Source organism: Artibeus jamaicensis, unplaced genomic scaffold, assembly GCF_021234435.1.
Source record: "Artibeus jamaicensis isolate MK-2021 breed Jamaican fruit bat unplaced genomic scaffold, CSHL_Jam_final contig_354, whole genome shotgun sequence".
NCBI classification, from domain to species: Eukaryota; Metazoa; Chordata; class Mammalia; order Chiroptera; family Phyllostomidae; genus Artibeus; species Artibeus jamaicensis.
In genome coordinates, this window is record NW_026521803.1 from 15,570,282 (window position 1) to 15,593,030 (window position 22,749).

General features: G+C 37.3%; 1 protein-coding gene across 2 annotated transcripts in view; it reads right to left on the minus strand.

Moving 5' to 3' along the window:
• The window catches only part of DSC3 (desmocollin 3), a 48,617-nt gene that overhangs the window by 13,467 nt on the left and 12,401 nt on the right, over positions 1-22,749 (minus strand). For both annotated transcript variants that reach the window (XM_037156795.2, XM_037156796.2), the window contains exons 3-12: positions 20,716-20,912; positions 19,182-19,301; positions 14,012-14,167; positions 12,659-12,803; positions 9,783-9,949; positions 7,676-7,810; positions 7,114-7,299; positions 3,307-3,563; positions 3,059-3,198; positions 1,812-2,036 (exon numbers count right to left, since the gene is read on the minus strand). In XM_037156795.2, coding sequence (XP_037012690.2) covers positions 1,812-2,036; positions 3,059-3,198; positions 3,307-3,563; positions 7,114-7,299; positions 7,676-7,810; positions 9,783-9,949; positions 12,659-12,803; positions 14,012-14,167; positions 19,182-19,301; positions 20,716-20,912 — 1,728 coding nt within the window. The remainder of the gene's footprint in view (positions 1-1,811; positions 2,037-3,058; positions 3,199-3,306; positions 3,564-7,113; positions 7,300-7,675; positions 7,811-9,782; positions 9,950-12,658; positions 12,804-14,011; positions 14,168-19,181; positions 19,302-20,715; positions 20,913-22,749) is intronic.

The following is a 22,749-nucleotide window of genomic DNA, read 5'->3' on the forward strand; positions in this document are numbered from 1 at the left end:
CATTATCCTATCAATAAGAAAATTTTCCAAAACACAAAAGACCTTTCATGATTAATGCCTTGCCTCTGGAAGTAATCTCAATACCAGGAAGCTAATTAATATCTCCCAGGTTAGGTATAAGGCTTACAAAAAAACACAACTATGTCTGTACCACAACAATACATATTTATGAACTGTGAGATTTCCCTCAACAGTCTTGGTACCTTATTTTAATGACCTTATTATCAACGGACCAAAAGCTCTACACACTTTCAATGACAATTCCAACCTTCTGGACTTTTTGTAATGCACTAACTGGAATGACAAAGTAGCATAAGCACATCTGGGAGTCACGTGTAATTTCTAAGCTGTGCATTTATGCACTGTTATAATTGTGAGAACTTCAAAGATTTTTGGCTGCACCTCATATCTGAATCTTTCTGGAGGAATGCGAATTACTGCTTGGGTTTGTTTGTACCCTTCGGAACATACTGTGTCGAAGGCAAGCTCCTTTAATACCTCCGCTCCCTCAAGGCCACAAACTAAGCCATAGTCATGTCTCGTTTATTCACAGGAATGCCTCAACCTGATTTTCTTTGCGACTCAAGTTTGTCCTCTTCAAACTGTCCTCCTAACTACAACCAATGCCATTTTTAAGACATCAACCTGCATACAGTATTGCCTTACTTGTACACTCCCAGTGCATACTTTGGTCACCCACTGTACAAAGGCCGTTCTCCTTGGCCTGGTATGTAAGGCCCATCGGCACCAGATTCCTTCTCTCCTTCCACCCGCTCTCACGGCATTGCGACTAACATGCTCTGAACTCTGAAAACACTGGTTTCCTTATAACCTAAGTATTTTTCTTCTTTTATGCATATATACTAATGAATTATTGATTCGACAAACCTTTATTAAGTAGTTAGTATCTACTAAGCACTGGGCTAGGTATTGGCAATACAAAAAAAGATTACAAATGTCTTGAGAAACTCACATATATATCGGAGGAATAATGTAAACACATGATAATACAACATGAAAAGAAGGTAGCAAAAAATCACAGTGTCATTCCTATTTCAAGAAAGTCTTCTTAGACATGAGTATCTGTGCTGGAGTCATGTCTGTCTTGTTAATCTCTCTATATATAATATATATGTATATTATACACATATTTAATCCCAGGTCTGCAACACTGCCTCATAGATAGTAAGTACTCCATAAACATTATGAATACCAAGCTAAGAAATGAAAAGGGAGGTATTCTAGGTAGAAGAAACAGCATACGAAAAGTGCAACTGCAGGAAAGAGCATGTCTCGTAACAAACAAGCCGTGAACCACAACTGAAATACGGACTACTGCACTCCCCAGAAACCACTACCACAGACACTACCCTGAAGGCTCCAGTGCCAGATCTCTGTCCAGATTCCACACATTTCCTTCCAAAATGCCACAGAGAGCTTGTCCCATACCCCCAGATTCCTCGGTTCTGCAGCTGGCTTACAATCAAGTTTAAGCTGCCTATCTTTCATTCTCTCTTTATCTCACTGGGCTTACTTTAAACACAGCAAAAACAGTTTCACAATAAGTTGCCCAATATTTTAACAAAGCATTTTTGTCTTTTCCGTAAAAGTTAATTTTGCCAACATAAAAATTATAATTCCTTTCATTTTATGTGTAAAACATAACATAAGCCTCAATAATATTTGTAAAAGTTTGTTAGGCTTCTGAAGTATGTTAATGAGACTCAACTTTACATGCTTCATGTAAACAGACAAGTAAACCTATGATCAATTATTTTAGAGCATATACATCATTCTTTTTTATTGAGTACCATTAACTGTGGAGAGGGTCCACATTCTGCTGGTTTCTGAAGAAGGGTTTTCCAAGCTGAACTTAAATGGAGGACCATGGATAGAATCATCAGGATCAAAAGCTGAAATGTCAGTATACTCCATCTTTGGTTTGCAAATTACTACATGATTTTGAAGTATTTTTGGTGCATTATCATTCACATCTTCAATGTTAACTACAAGTGTTCCAGTACACGATCTACCATCTAGGAGAAAGAAAAAAAGTTTGGGTAGTTTGTAAAGCTTTTTATAGTTTCTAAAGAAAAAAAAATCACATAGATTCCAAATATGATACATGGCTTTTCTACATAAACACTTGATTATAGAAGAAATGGTAAATAAAAACACAGATGGATAGAGGAAACCTGCAGATCATCTAAAATGAGTACTGTTGTTGACAATATCAGATACGGATGCAATAAACTTTTTACCAAAGTAATTGCCAAACAGGAGAAATATATGTCTGAACTCCAAAGTCTATTTCTTTGGGTTCCTTCTGGTACAGATGTTAATGAGCATGAACATGACTACAGAAAAATTATTCTAATCCCAGTACACATCCAAACAACCTAGGGACATTTACTTTAAATATATAATGCCCAGCCCTGATTGGTGTGGGTCAATTGGTTGGTCATCGTCCCACCAACCAAAAGGTTACAGGTTTGATTCCCAGTCAGGGAACATGCATGGGTTATGAGCCACAACCTCTTTTGGGGGATGGGTGAGAGGCAGCTGATGGATGTTTTTCTTGCACTTCATAGTTTCTCTCCTTCTCTTTCTCCCTCCCTTCCCAGGGTTCAGAAGTTCTGGGTTACTTTAAGGAACAGAATTCAAGAAAAGAATCATTTTGACCCAATAGTCAGCAGAGTTATTTAAAGGTTTAATTTAAAGTGACATAAAGAGTCTGGTGAGACCACTTCCTTAGTCCTGGATCTCAGTTTCACCTTTGTCCTCTAATATAGAGTCTATAAGCATTTTTAAGGTCCGCCACACTGGGAATATAAAGATGAATAAGACATGGCTTCTTGTTTCTGAGTAGTTTCACATTGTTAGATGATTAAGAGAAATAGGAACAGAGTTCTTAAAGCAATTTCTAAGAATCCCATATACATCCCATATGTATATATCCCATTATTTCTGTGATATCACAGAAATAATTCTGTACAAGAATAGTTGCATTATTCTCCAATTCCTTTAGGAAATACTAGACTAAAACTTTTTTGTTTACCTGGGTCTATTGCCATGACCGTGACATTATAATCCCTTCTGGGAGTTATGGCCTCCCTGTCCAGAACTTTGGAAGTTCTGATTGACCCTGAGTTTTCATCAATGGTGATCCATTCTTCAGGGTCGTGCAATTTTTTGTACCTGTTAATAAAAAATAAAAATAACCTTCAGCAACATAAAATGTATTAAAGTCACAGCCACAATTGTTTCAGATACATTATCAGTATCTGGTTAGTGATTTCTTTGTACCTGAAACCAGTGCTACGTTTAGTTTCAGGGTCATATGCCTTATAGCCGCTGGTGCTGGTCCCCTTTGCTGAATTCTCTCTGATCCGTACGCGTTGGACTGCTGGGCTGCACTCAGGCCCTTCGTCCTGGTCCTTCACTTGAACTGTGACCAAAGCTCTGTTCATGGTTGCCCTGAGTGGAACATCTCTAGTAAAAGGAGATTCATTGCTTACTCCAATTTCCAGGACCACTTGAGGGATTTCTTCATAATTCAGTGGCTTTAAAAAGAAATGCATGTATTTCAGTGCAAGTGTAAAACACATCTGATATTTCAAATAGCATGCGAACTCTCGTCGATATGACCAGTGCTGCACACACTCCCGGTTCCCATTTAGTCAGCAGTGACCTTTAGCCTTGGCCAAAGAGCCAGGTGATTATTCCCTAAGCCTTTAGCCAGAGTAGTCCAAACGTTTCTGCGGGTGGTTTACAGAGTTACAAAAAAGCAATTCTTAGGCTTAGGCAGATACTTTTAGGCTTCGTTCTTACTGAGAAAAATTATTCTGAACCTGGAGACAATGCAGAATGATGACAGCGCTCCGTGGTGCGGCCTTAGTGCACTGACGAACCAGCTGAAGGTCACCTGACTCTAGGAGAACGAGACTTTGTCCTGACTATTTACTACTGACTAAGGCTCAGATATTTTACCTCTTGTACAATTAGATGTCAACATAAATGAAATAGGAAATGTTAAACAATTTTATTTTCTTTCAGAGAGAAAATATACTCCTAATGCATGTTCTAATAGCCCTATCAGGCATAAAAGTCAGCAATCTGTTTTGAGGTAACTCCATACTGCTCTCCACAGTGGCTGCACCACTCTGCATTCTCACCAACAGTGCACAAGGGTTCCTTTTTCTGCACATCCTCATCAACACTCATTGTTTGTTGATTTATGATGACAGCCATTATGACACGTGTGAAATGATATCTCGTTGTGGTTCAATTTGCATTTCTCTGGTTATTAGTGACTTGAACACCTTTTCGTATGTCTATAAGCCATCTGTATGTCCTCTTTGGAGAAGTGTCTATTCAGGTCCTTTGCCCATTTTTAATTGGTTGGTTTGTTGGTTTTTGAAACACTAATTTGAAAGAATATAGCACCCCTATGTTCATTGCAGCACTATTTACAATAACCAAGATTTGGAAGCAGCCCAAGTGTTAGCTATGGTACATTTATACAACGGAACACTACTTGGCCATAAAAAAGAAGAAAATTTTACCCTTTACGACAGCATGGATAGATGGAGAACATTGTGCTAAGTCAAAGAAGCCAGTCATAGAAAAACAAACACCATATGATTTACTCGTATGTGAAATCTAAGAAACAAACTGAACAAGCAAAACAGAGTCAGATTCATAGAGAACGGAATGACAGGTTGGTGGGTGGAGAAATCAAGAGAAAAAAGAGAAAGAACTCAGGGACACAGACAACAGTGAGGTGACTGCGGTGGGGTGGGAGTGGGAGGAGGTGAAAGAGAGTAAAAAGGGGAGAAATGGTAATGGAAAAAATGCAATAGAAAAGCAAACTATTAAAACAAACAGAGGAATTTTATCTTAGCTTTTTCATTTATCAAAATCCATTCATGTTCTCAGTTCTTCTTAGGAATCCGCTTTGTCTTTTTGCTGGATCCTTCATTAATGAGTTAAGCAGAACTTTTACCCATGCTCACTATCTATTTTTATGAAAATTATGTTTTGAAAACTTGAGAATTGTACTTTGGTAGTACCTGCAGTTTATCAGAAGAAACTCTCCCAGTGAAAACAGAGTTGAGTAAGAGAAATATGATATGCTTGATGGTGCTAACATTATCATCATCCCTATTTTTCAGAGAAAGAAAGTGGAGAAGAGGAGATACACTGACTTCCCACTGCTAAAAGCTTCCTCTCTATGCTTGGGTTTGCCACTGGGTAGTCTGGTTTGAATTCATTTCCTTAACCACCACACTACAATCCCTCTGCTATTCTACTCTGTTTAAGTGGTCTACTAGCCTCTAAAAATTTCCAAATCAATCACTTGATTATAAGTGATTTTCAGACAGTAAATCAAGCAGAACCTGTAAAACACTGTTTTGCACTGGACTGAAAGATTGAAGCACTTTGATTCTTTCTGCCTATCAAAATGATCACTGGCTGAGCATGGAACAAAATCAAAACTGATAAGTAAAATCTTTGTTTTCATCCTTTCCCCGCACTGTGGTATTATCAGGCTGAGGTACTGATGAGAAGATTTCTGTATCTTAGAATCCACAAAAGGCATGTGAATTGCTTTGTGATTTTTTATGACTATCCCAGAAATGAAAAGTCAAAAGGAAAAACAAATTGCTATGTATCTCTTGCTAATGAACACAAATTCCATGTGTTGGGACAGTCATGCAGTAAGTCAGAGTGTCTGCTGACAAGGAGAGACACAGGAAGTTCAGGAAGCGGCTGTCACACCGAAGGACGTGCGGCTAATGGGTCCAGAGCCAAATGCCAAATAAAACCTTAGAATTTTTAATGTAATTTCTCAAAGCTCAGGCTGGATAGTGGCTTTAAACTCTGCAAGATTAGAAATCTGCTGGCGTGAAATCAATGATTAATTTTTTAAAAGATTTTATTTACTTACTTTTAGAGAGTGGGGAAAGGGGGAAGGGGAGAAAGAGAGAGAGAGAAACATCAATATGTGGTTGCCTCTTGCACACCCCATCCTAGGGGCCTGGCCCGCAACCCAGGCATGTACCATGACTGGGAATCAAACTGGCAACCCTTTGGTTCTCAGCCTGCACTCAATCCACAAAGCTACACCAGCCAGGGCTCAATGATTAATTTTAAGAAAACATGAATTCTCTTCCAATTTGGAGTGACTTTTTGTTTCATCAATCAAAATACAGTGTTCAAAAATATCTGATAGCTGCACTGAGATGGTAACAATCCCTTAGAAAACTACGTGTTGGATTGTTGTGGAGCTGCAGACCTATGTTGAGAAAGAGCAAGAACAACAGCTTCCTCACTCAGCCCATATGCACTGCCGCTGCCGGTGCTGCTGAAACAGAAACAAACAAGCCAACCAACCCTGGGGAAGAAAACTTATGCAGGACTCAGCTAAAGACTGTATCAACTCAGGCTCTATGGTCCCAGAAAAGTTATCTTTTTTTTTAAAGAAGAAAGGTATCTTCATTGGAAATTATAAATAGTAGTACCACGAACATGTTAATACTTTAAAAAATATAATAATATCCTATAGTTTATCAAATGCTTTCCTTTTCATTATTATGTTGAATGGCTGCTGGGGAGGCAGAGAAAAGTATAATTTTTTACAGATAAAACAAAGGCTAACTTATATCATGCAAGGAATAGTTGAAGAGTGCTGGGAATATTTATTCTAGAGAAGGTTAAGTCTCAAGGGGACATAACAGCCTTTTCAAAAGAACTGTACCTGTTCTGTACAGCATCTGCAATAAAACATGGATGAAAGACATAGAATATAAGGAGAATAATTTAGGCACAGCAGAACTTCTGAAAATCAGAGCTCTCTAAATATAGAATAAGTTGCCAATCAAAATATGGAGGTTCCTATAACTGAGAATGTTCAAGCATAAGTTAGGTGGCTAAGAACTGGCAAATCAATTATAGAAGAAAGGCAGGCATTGGGTGGAACAGTAGGCCTAAGGAGACTATGTTCTTCTCTAACTTATAGAGACTAGGAAATGAAACTATTTAGTTGATTAACCATTAACTTATTAAAATGTGTTAATTTTCCAAGTTGTCAATGATTCATTATAACTGTACCTTTACAATACACAGAATGCCTTCATTAGTTTTTTCATCTGTACTGATTTTGAAATGTCCATTTTCATTGCCCTTTAAAATGGTAAAGTTGGCTCTCCAATTGGCACTCCTAATTAAATCCTTGTCTTGTACAGGTATTCGTAAGATTTCCACATTGTATGTATTTTCCTCTACCGATACTGTATACTGGAACAGAAAGAACTCATTAAAAACTTACTTTATAATGAACACTTTTACAAAGAAAGCAAAATGTTTCTTCTACTCCAAAGTTACTTGTTCTTAGAGTTTCCAGCTAGATTATTTTAATCCATGAATCTCAAATAGTATTGTTTCATGAAGACATCATTTAAATGAAAGAAGAATTTCATTACAAATGAAGACTGTTACTGGCCTTCAACAAGCGGTCAGAAATTAAATACTATTATCAACAAATAAAACAGATTTGTATGTTTACTACTTAATTTTATTCAAAATATATATACTTCAAAGTATGATATTTATTAATTCAGGTTAATCAACAAAAGACAATAAACAGAGGTAGATTTTGGAATTATATACTTACAACATTTTGCAAGAAATTAGGTGCATTGTCATTTGAATCTGTTACTGTTATAAGACAAGTTGATGTAGTCATCAATCCAAAAAATTGACCATCCATGTCTTGTACTTTAAGTATCAATTTGTACTTGTCTACAACCTTAAAACAAAGCAAATATTTAATTAGCTTTGAACAACTTTGTTTATATCTGTAAATGAAACTTTAATTGCGCACTCTTCTATTGGTGTGTATCCAAGCTTTCATATTTGCATGTACTCTAAGGATTTGGTAGACAGGGTTAAAGCTGAAAAGGTAGGCAGGGATTACAGTATAAGGACCATACTAAGAATCTGCACTATGCTTTAAATGGCAGATAATAGGAAAAGATTTTCCTGAAGTCATAGGGGGAATACAAAACAAAAAAATTTGAGTTTCACAAAGAATATCCTTAAAGAAGGTTGAGCAGAATTTGGAGTAAGCTGAGCTAGAAGTCAAAGAAACCAGTTAAAGAACTCCTAAAATAGTCTAACACAGGTGGGTCCGAATCCAAGTCGGTATCAATGAGGACAGAGAACAATGGTGACAAGCAAGTTTCAGTGGGAGTCAGAATTCCATATACAAGCAAATAGAGAAAGAGGGGTTGAGAATGATGCTCAGGTGTCCTACTTAGATACGCAGGCAAACAGGGGTATCACCAAGCAATACAGGAAATTCAAGAGCGTTCTCTGAGGGAAGTGAACACTAGCAAGTTGACAAGGAGGAACAAAAACAATTAGTTATGTTTGGTATATATTGAATTGTACCTGCCTATGGAAAATCTAAGGAGAAAGGTCCAGAAGCCACCTTGGCATATGGTCCATAATTATGGAAGGGATCATAGCCAGAAATACCAATCTGGGAATCACCAGTATGTATTAATAGATGGTGGCCGAAATTGGGGCAGGAATCTGATATCTAGAAGTTAAAGGATAAGAAAAGCTGAGGATATAAGATAACAGCATTTCAACAGCTGAGGACGTGAAGGGGAAATAAGAAAACTAAGCAAAGGACACCAACAACAAAAGATCAAAACAGCAGGAGGAAAACAAGAAATCCAAGAAACAAGAGAGTTTCTGTAATTGACTGACCATAGACAGGGATTTAACGTAACTTGATTTGGCAAATAGGAAATCGCTGTTGACTTGTGGGAAAGGAGTTTTCCAGGCAGTGTGTTGATGATGAAAAGGAATCATTAGTTGGCGACAGTTTTGTTGCCTTTCTCTCCTCTCTTACTGTTCCTTAGCCGCTCCTTATGTTGTATAATTTTTTCTCCATTTTCTACTTCCCTCTATCCCATCCACAGGCTTCATTTTACCTATCTCCCTTCTGCATTGGAAGCAACATTCCCACCCCAAAATGCTCCACCCAGAGGTTTTTTTGTGCATGTGAAATTGATCAATCTGCCTCAGTAAACAATACATGACTCACTGTTAAATTAGGCTAACAAAATCAAGTTAATCAATCTTTCTAATTATCATGTTTCTCCTTACACATTGGCTATAACACCTATCTAGTCAAACAAAAATATTTTAAAAATCAAATAAAATTATGCATAAAAAATCTGAATATAAAACACTATATATAACATATATATAGCATATGATATAATAGCATATATGCCATTCTATCATATATGCTATTACTATCAACCAAATAGTGTTACAGATTTATAATAATTCATAAACCTTACCTCAATAATCATTTCCAGATAAAAAGCACATATCTATAATAACTGGATAGAGATCAAGGTATGATTTATACTCATGGAAAAACAACAAATTATCCTTTATGAGAATGAAATCTTTTACTAAGCTAGAACCAACTAGACACAGTAAGAAAATAAATTATATTGAATAATAATAACTTTCATGAGAAATATCTTTTGTTCCCACACCTAAATACCAACTAATCTGTATTTCTAGTTATTGAGGCTTCTCGTACACACAAAACAAATAGAAGTAATATAAAAACCAGGTAACATGACCAGGAATTCTATGCCTAAATAAAATTAAATGGAGAGCAAAGTACAACAAGGGGGAAAAGGGAGCTTCAACCCCCAGTAAAAAGATACTCCACAGCGTGTGAAAGCTACCTCTCTGTCCAGATACTGAGACACCATGGTGATTGCGCCCGAGGTGGGGTGCATGGAAAACTGCCCAGGCGATCTTGGTGTCTGCTCCAAAATGCTGTACTTCAAGCGCGTATGCATGGTGTCTGGTTCATCTCTGTCCGTGGCACAAACCACCCCCACTGTGGTACCTACATGTTTTGAAAAAGAATGTGTTAAATTTTCCAAAGTTGTTAAACGTGTTTAGGAGTATCTCCACCTTTTATATATTTAAAATGTAGTATTTACCAGAGGCATTCCATCTTGACATAATACTAGGGAAGATGACTTCACATTTAAAATACAAAACACTTTGATGCTGAGAATTAAAGTGTACTTTTACTTCACTTGCAGCTCAAAATGTTTAATAGTAAATTGCTAAAAACTTACTTAACAGACATTCATAGATATTTGCAATACATATTTCCACATATTGCAATCACAAACCTAGTTGAAGAGATAGACCATGGCTCCTGAGTAAATCAGATTTCTTAAATTAAACTTTTGATTAATAATTAAATTAAGAGTGATTTAAGATGTATTTGCCTGGATGGTCAAGTTGAAATTTCACAACCCAGTCCCTTTTCCAGCATGTTTTTGGTTTTCGGTAGTCTGTTTGCCTCACTCTTTCCCACCTCCGCCCTCAGGACCACTTAATCCTCAGGAAGGGATTTTATTATATTTACCATTTAAGGAGAATTTGTCACCTGTATAGAATGTAAGAATATTGTCCACATAAAGGATTTCAGGTATCAAAAAATATATACAGGTGGCGTATTTATAGTGTAAGCATAATGTTCTGATGCAAATGAAAATGTAACAAGTAGATCCATTTTGCCTATAATGCTGTATGGAAGGCCCACCTGAGTAATAACACATACATACGTACAACCATACACGTAAAACTGTATTTGGAGGAAGAAATCCAAGCAAATCTTTTAACACAAGGATACATCAGCTTAAAATCATTTTGTTACTATAAAACATCCTCAAGTTTATATATGTGTGTTCATTGTGTATATATGTGTCACTAGCCATATATAGTATATTTCTAAGTTATATGTACATTTTATATATTTATTTACATTTTATATAGTAGGGAATGTCCAATTACATGCTTATAACAAATGACAAGATTTCTGCAGTGGATCAATAATCCATCTGCAGTGGATCAATGAAGTAATAATTTTTTTACCATAAGCAAATAAATGTTATTTATCTGTCTTCTCATAAAAAAGTTTATGACCTTTGTAAGGCATCACATTCTCTCCCTACAATGTTATTGACAGTCAGGAAGACAGAAACACTATTTTAATTCTCCGCATAGAGAATAGCTTTATTTACCATACAAAATCTTCCTAAAATCTTGAAAATTCCTTTTCATGGGTATCATATGTCAATATCAATTGAGCACCCTTTGTCCAAACCATCCGTACCTGGCTTAAGGCAAACTTAGGAGCATCTATTAGTTCAGAGTAGCACAGCTTTACTTGGTCTGAACCTACTAGTGTGAGACACTCAAAATACCCAGGGCTAATCTGGGCATCAAGGTGTTTGCCTTTGATTCTTCTGTTACTTCCCACAAGAACAAAATCTTCAACAAAGAGTTTGAAAAGTCACAGACTTGTGAAGCTAAAAATATGATAGGTCAGTTAATAAATTAAGTATAATTAACTCAATTTACAGGTCAAAGAATTCAAAGGGACTTCCATGAATTCCCACAGTGAGTTAATAACAGATTCCGAATCAAAAACTAGATTTCTTAAACTCCAAACCAATGATTTTTATTTGTGTAATTGTACAATGTGATTAATAAAGAGGTCAACATCTACGACATCAATTATCAAAGTAAAAAATAAAGGGAAATGCAAGCATAATAATGTGGTGAAGATCTAGGTAACTAGCAGAGGCTTTAAAGGGCAAGTTATCAAAGTCATCCTTTATGACTGAGTCCACATTCTTTCAGCTTTATTGTGAATGGCTATTCTCCATGTTACAAGCCTCAGAAGACATCATGAATGCCACATTAAAAAGCCAACTAAACTGAAACACTTTGGCTTTCCACATGTGAGAAGATTTTAGATGGAGAATATGTAAGTTCCTCTAAGGTTATAAGGTAGTAAGGAAGTAGCAATGAAGTAAAGTACTCAGTTTTAATAAAACAATAGAAATAGGAGCTTTAAAAAATTGTATCATTAGTGGATGTCATTTAACACCTCCCTAAATAAACCTAATAAAAAATCTATATTGATTTTAGTTCTATTGTACATCCTATTCTGCATGTCCTTTGCTTGGAGGTGAGAATATTGATAAATCCACGTAATGATAACATGAAATAAAGTATATAAACCATAAATAACAGCCATCTGCCTTTATAATTGTTATAATATTGACCACACCACAAACTACTATAATATCCTCTAAGTTACTCATTGTTTGTCTCCAATATCATTTCAGGATGATCAGCCTTGCATATGAAAAACTCAGTATCTCAAAAACATACCCAAATATATTTAACATAATATATTTTACTCTTAAAAATTGTCTTCCCATAAAGTCTAAAAGGAAGGACCATTCTAAGTCTAACATGGATTTAATCAAAAGGAAGACCTGCACTGCTCTACCATGAAAAATGAGCTTTGATAAAACTCCAAAGCAACAATACACTGAGAAAATATCTGCAGTGTGACAAGTTAATATCCTTAATATGTAAAGAACACTTGGAAGTAGCATTTAAAAACAGTTTAAAAAAAGATAAACAGCAGGGAAAATAAGAGCAGAGGAAATGTACATTTTATTTTAAAATATACAAATAAGCCAAAGAAAATATGCACAAAAAAATTTAAAATATCTTGTCTTACCAAGTTTGCTGCTTTCTGGAACTTCAAAATTATAAACTTGTTCCGTGAAAATAGGGTGGTTGTCATTCTCATCCTCCACTCTGATGGGCAGTGGAAGCGGTAGGTCTGCTGAATACCCATCTGCTGTTGTTGCGTAGGCAATCAACTGAAACACGGGACAAAGCAAGTTCAGTAGCCCATTGATATGAGAGTCTAGCAAGAAAGAATACTATGCTTTATCTACTACCTTCCCTACAAGTCTTTTCAATAGTAAACTGCTTAGCCTCTTCTCAGTGCTTTTTCATCATCAAAGCATCAAATGGAGAAACACTTCTAGTAAAGAGCACCCAGTATTTGGTAGACATGTCTACATTTCAAATAAAACTTCAGAGTACAGGGAAATCATGGATAACTCAGTAGATTAGACTGAGAAATTAAATGCAAACTAGGATTTGAGTTCTTATTCTCTCCATAATCAGAAAGTTGTACTGGAGAAAACAAACTCACTGCAATGGGGAAAATCCCTACTATATCATCTAAATAAAGCCGTGAATTCCAATCTTGAAACTATCAAGCCTTTTTATTGTTTTGCTGCATAGATCACATATTTTAAGAGTTTTTCAAACAAAATCCATGTGCCAATTTTTGCATTGCTAAGTAATTAAAGGTATTGTAATGCTGAAAAGTATATTTCCATTCAATATATGATTACAACCCTGAGCTAGTCATTTTTTTAAGCCAAAACCAAGAAATGTCATGGGGTGGACATCAGTCACATTTGTTCACTCAGATCTCTCTCTTCGTCTAGAAAGAAAACTCCTTTTTCTTAGGGGGAATCATAGTCCCTGCGCCACAGGACCGACCACATGACCTCACAGCATTTACCACGTTACACTAAAAATTGTCTGAGCTACTCCCTGTTGACTGAAAGTTTGTCCATGTCAGAACGCTGGCTTATTAACTCTTGTTTGGGTTTGTTCTCCCACTTTTGCTCCCTAATCAAGTTTTCAGACACGATGAGAGATCATACAAGTGGAAGGAAGACAAAAGAAGCAAAGCGGAAGAGGAAAGACTGTGGCACGTCCTGGAGAGAGGAGATTACACTCTGATCAGAGAGAGTGAGGACCTCTCATAAGCACAAACAACTCCTGGAAACTCGGAATTTATATTCGAATACAACTAATGCTCATTTCAAGCAACCACAGAAGTTAATATACCAAGCAGAAAGTGTTAAAAAATACTGCATAATCTATTTCCTTTAACTTTAAGATACCCGCCATGAAGAGGGCACAAGCAGACAGGAAAGAGCAGATAGAATGTCAGAAGAAACACAGTTTAATCACTCAAAGTCATGTATATCAACAAAACTCCTACATCAAAAACATCATATTCTTCACGATCCACAGGCTTAGTACAATACAGATTTCCAGTGTCCTTGTCTATGAAAAACAAATTTAAGGGTTCTTGGTCAACTCCGCGTCCACTTATTGAATAGAAGACGGTATAGTTTTGTGCTGCATCAGACTGAACCTGAAAGGAAAAAAATATATACATGTAAAAATTCAAATTAAATTCTGTTAAAATGCTGATTTTTAAAAATGCAGTTTCAGTGTTTATATTTTTATTTTAAAGAGATGATTTTAATAAAATAATCACATGTCATTTCATCCACACAAACATTTGGCAAAAGCTTTTTTCAGCTGCTCAAATTTATTTAAAACAGTAAGCCACCATCTAATTACAAAGAACAGACACAATGTATATTTAGTGATTTAGCAGTTAGAAAAGAGCGGTGACACCCAATGTTGGCAAGCGCGAGACAAACAGGGACTCTCACATATGGTAAAGGGAACGCTAATGGGAATGTTCCTTTGCAGGGGAACTGACAAAAACTGAAAGAATGAGTGATGAACAGGGAAGTAAGTCTCTTCTTGGAGGAGGAAACAGGAATTCCAAAGGGACCAGGGCAGGGCTGTGCTAGGAGTGTGCAAGGAGCAGCCAGAGGCCACTGTGGGTGAGAGAGCCGGGAGAAAGGAGCAGGAGGTGAACAGGAATGTGGTCGTAAGGGCCGCATCAGGTAAGCGATTCCAAGGATGTTGGCTTTTCCTCGGAGTCAGCTGAAGAGGTAACTCAGACAACAGTAATATTATCTGATTTATATTTTAAAAGGATGATGCCTTGATGTTTTGTAAAACGAGACTTGGATGTATAGGTAAGGGAAGAAATAGGAAGACCATTTAGAAAGTTACTGCAGTAATTGAGAGGAGGGTGGTAGTTTGTTAGACTAGTATAGTAGCAGCAGAGGGGGTGACAGGTGGTTAGATTCTGGTTAATAATGTGAAGGTATAGCCAATGAGATTTGCCAATGCGTTGGATGTATGGTGCAAAGACAGAAGCTGAGGCTGACTCTATCTCAGAGGATGCTAGTACCCCTCAATGTCTCCTCAGTAGATGAGTGCATAAAAAAGCTGTGGTACATTTATACAATAGGATATTACTTGGCTGTAAAATGAGAAGAAAATCTTTTTAAGTATATTTCATTACAGTACATTAAGTATATGCCATTACAGTTGTCCTATTTTTTATTCCCCTTACTCCCTTCCACCCTTCATCCCCTGCCACCAGCACTCTCCCCACTTAGTTCATGTCCATGGGTCGTACACAGAAGTTTTTTTGGCTTCTCCATTTCCTATAGTATTCTTAACCTCCCTCTGTCTATTTCGTACTTACCATTTATGCTTCTTATTCCCTGTACCTTTTCCCCCATTATCCCCCTCCACCCTCCCCACAGATAACCCTCCATGTGATCTCCATTTCTGTAATTGTTTCCATTCTAATTGTTTCCTTAGTTTGTTTTTGGTTTTGTTTTCTTAAGTTCAGTTGTTGATGGTTGTGAGTTTGTTTTCATTTTATTGTTTATAGTTTTAATCTTTTTCTCTTTTTTAGATAAATTTTTTTTAACATTTCATATAATAAGGTCCTGGTGCTGATGAACTCCCTTTTTACCTTCTCTGGGAAGCACTTTATCTGCCCTTCCACTTTAAATGAAAGCTTTGCTGGACAGAGTAATCTTGGATGTAGGTCCTTGCCTTTCATGACTTGGAATACTTCTTTCCATCCCCTTCTTGCCTGTAAGATCTCTTTTGAGAAATCAGCTGACAGTCTGATGGGAACTCCTTTGTAGGTAACACTCTTCTATTCCCTTTCTGCTTTTAGATTCTCTCCTTTTCTTTAATTTTTGGCAATTTAATTATGACATGTCTTGGTGTGCTACTAAAAGAAAATCTAAGCCTTCTGCAACAGCATGGATAGACCAGGAGAGTATTATGCTAAGTGAAATACACCAGTCAGAGAAAGACAAATGCCCTTCATTAGATCTCACTTATATGTGGAACCTAATGAACAAAATAAACTAACAAACAAAATAGAAACAGACTCATAGATACAGAAAACAGACTGGCTGCTGTCAGAGAGGAGGGGTAATTGAAGTCCGGGTAGAACAGGTGAAGGGATCAAACCAAAAAAAACCACCACAATCTCATAGACACAGGCAACAGTATGATGATTATCAGAGGGAAAGGGGCATCAGGGAAGGTAGAAAATGGTAAAGAGGGGATAAATGCTGATGGCAAGAGGCTTGACTTGGTTGGTGAACACACACTACAATATACTGATGATGTAGTTTAGAATTGTACACCTGAAACCCTTATAATTTTATTAAGCATTGTCACCCCAATGATTTAATAAAAGATAATTGTTCTCAAAAAATCTTTGTTGGTATTAAGATTTATGGCTCAACATGGGGTTTCCCTAAAGAAAGGCATTTCTCTGACTCCCTTGCAATTAAGCATGGCCATACAGAAAGGACAGGCCAATGGACTGTGAACAAAAATAATACACGCAAGATCCAAACTGTGCTCTAGAAGGTGGCAGAGTGTGTGCTTTCATTTGGACACAGCGATGAACCATCTCAAATGTGCAGGGATGGCCAAGCCAAAAAATAGAGAAGCCTGGGTCCTTAGTGTTCACTCAAATTAGACTCTCTTTACCAGATCATGTGTTTACATGAGAGGACTAAATCTCTGTTATGCTCAAGCCACTATAATTTGACATCCTGGCAAAATGCTGTTATACCAGTGTCCTACAATTATACAGTAATTCAATGAACTGAAAACAATAGCTGGCTATGTTAATTTGGGGCTCAATATGTATTTCATCCTTCTTCCACCAGGTTCTCTTATAGTGTAGTCATTAAAAGCCTCAACCAAAAACTTCCCATTTTCCAGAGTCTCTTGAATCCAGAAGTCTGGATTTAAATACAGACAACCAGGTGTGCTTGCATGCGATCTGGAATCCATGAGTTAGATGTCTCATTTGTACTATTTTTGCTGACATGGTTGTTTCTCCTCCCCCCCTTCTCCTCTGTCTCCTTCCTCTTTTTTTTTCTTTCTTGCAGCAGCAGAAGTTCCAGTAGTTTTTCAAATGCTTTGTGGATCCTGAGAGAGAGGGTATGAACTAACCTGTTTCCTGACTGGAGCAGTTAAAGTTGTTCTAGAGCTGCACTAGGAGAAGCAGCTTCCTGACTGTGGTGAGTTCTTGACCGTGGCAATGACACTTTGGTTCTAGAATTAGTGGCTTCACCATCGCGGAGAAAGCAGCATGTCCCCTGGTGGTGGCTTCTATGGTTCATTATTGAAAATTCAGCCTAAAATCTCTTTCTTTGGTCTCCCCAACTATTCTATAAACTGTTTAATACAGTGTAGTAAATCCCAATCTGCTAATTACTTAGTGAGACATATGTTCTCTACAACAAAAACCTATCTGACAGACTTTAATGCCCCTACAACAGAAAGGATGAAGCTGCTGTTAACTAAGATGGGAAAATGGTTTTAGGAAAAAATTCAAATACTTGATTTGCATATGTTAAGTTTGGAATGTCTGAGTATTTCCAAGTGGGAATATCGATTAGGCAGTTTGGGCTTGACATACAAAGGCTTAAGTCTCCAATGTATAAGTGGTACTTAAAGCTACAAGATTGGATGAAATCACCAAGAGAATGCATATAAATAAACATTAAAAAATTTAGTGACTGTGCTGGTAGAGGATGAAGGTGAGTAGGAAGGAGAGCAAGAAAGAACCAGCAAAAAACATATTATATGGAAGACAGGCAAATGGTGTCCTCGAAACCAAATGAAGACAGTATTTTCAGAAGACAAAGGTCAGCTATGTCAAATGTGCACACATATGTCAAAGAAATGAGGACTGAGAACTGGTGGCTGGCTTAGCAATGCTCCCATCAGTATCACTTTAGTAATCATAAATTATTTCTTAATATGCCTCACTAGGTTTAAATTAATCATCAAAAAGAAGAGATGAAGGTCTAGCACTAGATAGAATAAAAAGTAAGTGTGAGAGACCCTGGAAGGACAGTTAAAAATGTAAATAAATAGCATACAGGCCACAGCACTGATACAAAAAAACAGCAACCACAGTAATAGAAATGTAAATGGAAAAACCATAGCCTTACTTCAGTAATTGTTTTCATTCCATTAAGATCTCCATGAAAAGTAAACCTTGCCCTGCTTGAAAACTTCCCCTTGTGTTTAGGTAAAAGTTAGACTTCTCAACAGAATACACATTCCATTATGGTTTGACCCCCAACCTGCCCCGACCACCCCATCTCCCTGCTCCGCCGCTGCCATACCTGGGATTCCAGACTAGGCTGCCCTGAGCTCCTGAGGGGCTGTGCTCACCTCCACCACTGTACCTCCATCTTCTTCCACAACCAGTTACCTGCAAATACTTTCCCATCCGTCACCTAGCTCACATGTCCCCTGGTTTATGCCTTTTCTTGTTTTCTCCATTTCATCTCAGAACGTGATGCTTACCCCATGAATTCTCTCATCACCCCAGCCCATCTCTGACATTGCACTGGTCACTCAGTATTGAAATCATTGACCTACTTCTGTCTCCCTCACTGGGCTGAAAAACTACATGAGAGCAAGGGCCATGACTAAACCTATTTCTAGCTTCAGTACTTAGAGCAGGATCTTTCACAGGATATAGCAGGATATATATCATCACAGTACTTACTCTTAGTTCTTCTTATTCTTTATCCTCTTTGCAACAATCTATAAACAGGTCTTACTTGTTTTTATTCTGCTAAAACCTCATACTCTCAGGATAACCAGAGCAAGAAAATGCATGTTCTTTACTGCCTTAACATTCTATCTGCTCTGTATCCTGTGTTCAATAAATGAATGAAAAAAGTGAAAGCTGCTAAATGAATGAATAAACTAACAAAGATCATTTAATGGCTACAGAGTCCTTCTCGTATTATTATTAGTTTTTTAGTGGTTTTCTAGTTCTTCTCATTAATACTTTCTAGCAATTTTCTCATTTTACTCACTTTTATTATGCTTTATCGCTTTATGAATATCTTCAATCAAATGTGTTTCTTTAAATGTTTAAAGAGTTATAAAATTTGAATAAAACATGCTTTTAGAATTAAAACACTCCCCACTGGGAGAAATGCAAAACCTACTTGTTGAAGAAACAAAGGGAAAGGGCCCAAGGAGTTCTCTTGCATTGAGCAGGGAATAGGTGCCCATCTCCTCTTGGAACGCCGGAGCACCGTTTCTCTGGCGTGTCTTTTCCTCGGTACCTGCGTTCAGAGAAAGAAAATGAACGAAAGCGTCACAGCCTACTTTGTTGTAAGACAGTGGACAGCCCATAGACCTAATGCCTCCCTGGAGGGTCCGTCTCCACAATTTCATGCTGAAGCTACAGACCAGACAAGAAGGTCTTTTTCATTAGAAGGGTAAGGAAGACTGTATTCCAACTGCAAAGGTTTCATAAACTAGAGAATTTCCATTCACTTAGCTTTCTAACACCATACTTTCAGGTTAGGAAAATCATCACAGTACTTACTCTTAGTTCTTCTTGTTCTTTATCCTCTTTGCAACAATCTATAAACAAGTCTTACTTGTTTTTATTCTGCTAAAACCTCATACTCTCTGGATAACCAGAGCAAGAAAATGCATGTTCTTCACTGACTTAACATTCTATCTGCCCTGTCCAGTGTGGTAGCCCTGGCCATCTGTACATATTTACATTTAAGGTCATTAGAATTAAATAAAATAAAATTCCATCCTTCAGTTACACTAGCCACGTGCCAACTACTCAGTAGCCATCAATATTGGGCTGCCATATCAGAGAGTGGAGATTTTCAAACAGAATGTTGCAAAATGTTCTATGGGAGTTTATAGTGATTTCCATTTCATTTCATGGTATAGCAAAGAAGACATTTTGTTACTGAAGAATTAATTAATTAGTTTTATTAAACATCTATTAAAGTGCTAAGCAGTTATTTAAATTAATGCAGTTAACATCAATTAGTCGTGATCCAGTCCAAACCTTTCATTTCTGTCACTACTTTCGTAACGTACTCTTCATGATGTAGAATCAACAACTGCAGCGAATCATCGATCCCCTGAGCAACGGTCAGTACCATGCCATACACACACTTATTCCTACATACTCCGGGATTTCCATCAGAACCACCTGGGTTCCTATTTTAACATCAGAACCACTGTGGGTTCCTGAAGTTAGCCTCATATTCACTAGAAAGCACTGCTCTTAAAATTAACTTAACATACACCTATTGACTGTGGATAGCTCAGATATTACTAAGGCTATAATATAAGCAAAAAGGAGGTTAATTCATGCCTTCAAATAGGTAACTGCAAATATACTGTTTACACTAATAAAAAGATCTGCATCTTGTAATAGAGGGGTAACCAAACTGCCACTGCCTCACAAAAGCCATTACTTAGATGTTAGGGGTAGAAACCTTCACAGAGGAAATGGCATTTACATTGCACAAAGCAAAACCCCAGTTTTAGCCAGTGTTAAGAAGGGGGGTGGGTAGGGAGATGAGAGTAAACACAAGATAAGAAAAAAGAAGAGCAAAGGAAGGAAAAAATCCTGTTTCTCCTTTGGTCCTCCTGGCAATTTTTTTAAAAAATATTTAAATGAAACGAAAAGCATGCCTGCAAATGTCAGCGTGCTTAAAATACCTTCTGATGTTCCAGGAGCACAGGAATCTCCTTCTGGGTCTGTCTGCTCGAATCGGAAAGGCGTATGGTGAATGACCTTTTCTCATCAGATAACACAACAGCGCGGGCTGTGTACACTGACCCGTCACCTAGAACTCTGAAATCAGGGTCACTTGACTGGATGAGGTCTGCAGACTTGAGGCACTCTTGCAAATTAACTGCAAATAAAAATGTCCATGTTGTAAAGCAGAAATACATGCAAAAAAGTGTTAAAACAATTTATACAATTATCTTCAAAATCATGAAATAGAATGAAATAAACCAATCGCACTGCATTTGCCAAATATCTTAACCAGTCTCTTTACACGTATTTTTTAAAAGACAATTTTCTTTCAAATACCACGCAGCAGAAAGAAAGAAGGCGCTCCTACCCTTCGTGACAACACTGATGGAACTGGAAAGCGTTCTGCTGAGTGAAGTAAACTAGGCAGTGAGGGACAAATACCTTATGATCTCACTGATAACTGGAACCTAATTAACAAAACAAACTGGCAAGCAAAATATAGCCAGAGACACTGAAATCGAGGACAAATTGACAGTAACCAGAAGGGAGGGGACAGGGGAATGATGTGGGAAAGAAGGGAAAAGGATGAAATGAACATGCATTAGGGACCCATGAACAGAGACAAGGGGGGCTGGGATTGAGGGTGGGAGGTGGGCATGGGTAGGGCAGGGGAGAGTGGGTGGGAAATGGAGACAACTGTAAAAAATAAATTTAAAAAAGTAAAAAATAACTTGCATTGTTAAAGCAAAAAAAGAGACAATTTTCTTTCAGTTAAAAAATTAGTTCTTGATTATATATTTGTATTGAATGGTATGCTTTAAAACTTTCTGTGCTTCTAAAAGGTTTATGAAAATTATCTTCTTATAAAAGACATGTGTGTATAAAAGGGGTGTATATATCGTAGTACTGACATTGCTGAGCTACACGACCCCACACACACCTGAATAAATAAACAGAAAAGTTTCCTGAACAATAGAGTCTGAATCTTTTAATATACACCTGTCTTCAGTCCAAACAGCGATGCAGTGTGAGAGGTACGGAAATAGTCAAGTAAGACAAATGTACCTAGGAATCCACTCCAGAGGCACTTTTCTGTTACATTCTCGCCTAACCCCCCCCCCCCCACCCAACTCTCACCCCAGGGCTCACAGTTCTCTTTGTGTTCCCAGTTTGCCAAAACTCCCCACCAAAAATCCACATGGGGTCTTCTCTCCCTGGGAATTTTGTCTTCTAATAAAAGGTAAGCAAATATAGACATCAATTTAAGTGTTTTTATGCTTATATGAAAATATCCAATCCATCCCATTCTTCAACAGTCTGCCTTAATAGAAACCAAACTGATATTCACTTAAGTAATAATCTCTCAAAGAATTCATGGTATCCATACATAGCATTTTCACTTCAACCCTAATCTGTCTCAGGTGGAAATGTTTAGTGGAATAGAAGTAAACATCTGTAAGCATGAGGACCTATTTCTCTCACCTTCATGTTTTTAGCAGTTGTTAATCTCTGGCCTATTTCCCAGGAGGAGCACCCATGACCTCTCCTTACAACTTTTCCTTTCTTTCTCCCCTCAAAAATAACAGTGACATTTGTTTAATAAAATTGAGTGAGGCACTATACCCAGAAGTGGTATATATACTTCGTTGAAAAAAATCTTTGACCTCTCGCAGACAAGCTATGTATCCTTTTTAAGAAATCAGAATGCTTTCCTCCACTATTTCCTGCACTACGGGAAAAGCGTGCCTGGGCGTAACTTCCTGCTGTTGGAAAGTTTGAGGTTTCCTAACTCTTCAGTGTGCAAATGACTAAATTCCACCTTGAATGGAGTGGCTCACCTTTATGTTTCTCAATGCAGCCAGTGCACTGTTAAGACCCTGCACGGATTTTCCCAGCTCCTTACCTATATAGTTCTCTAGGGCTACAATCCTACAGCAATGAAAGGTTATGTCCCACTACATGTAATTCTTTATGCAATTTTAAACCCTTAA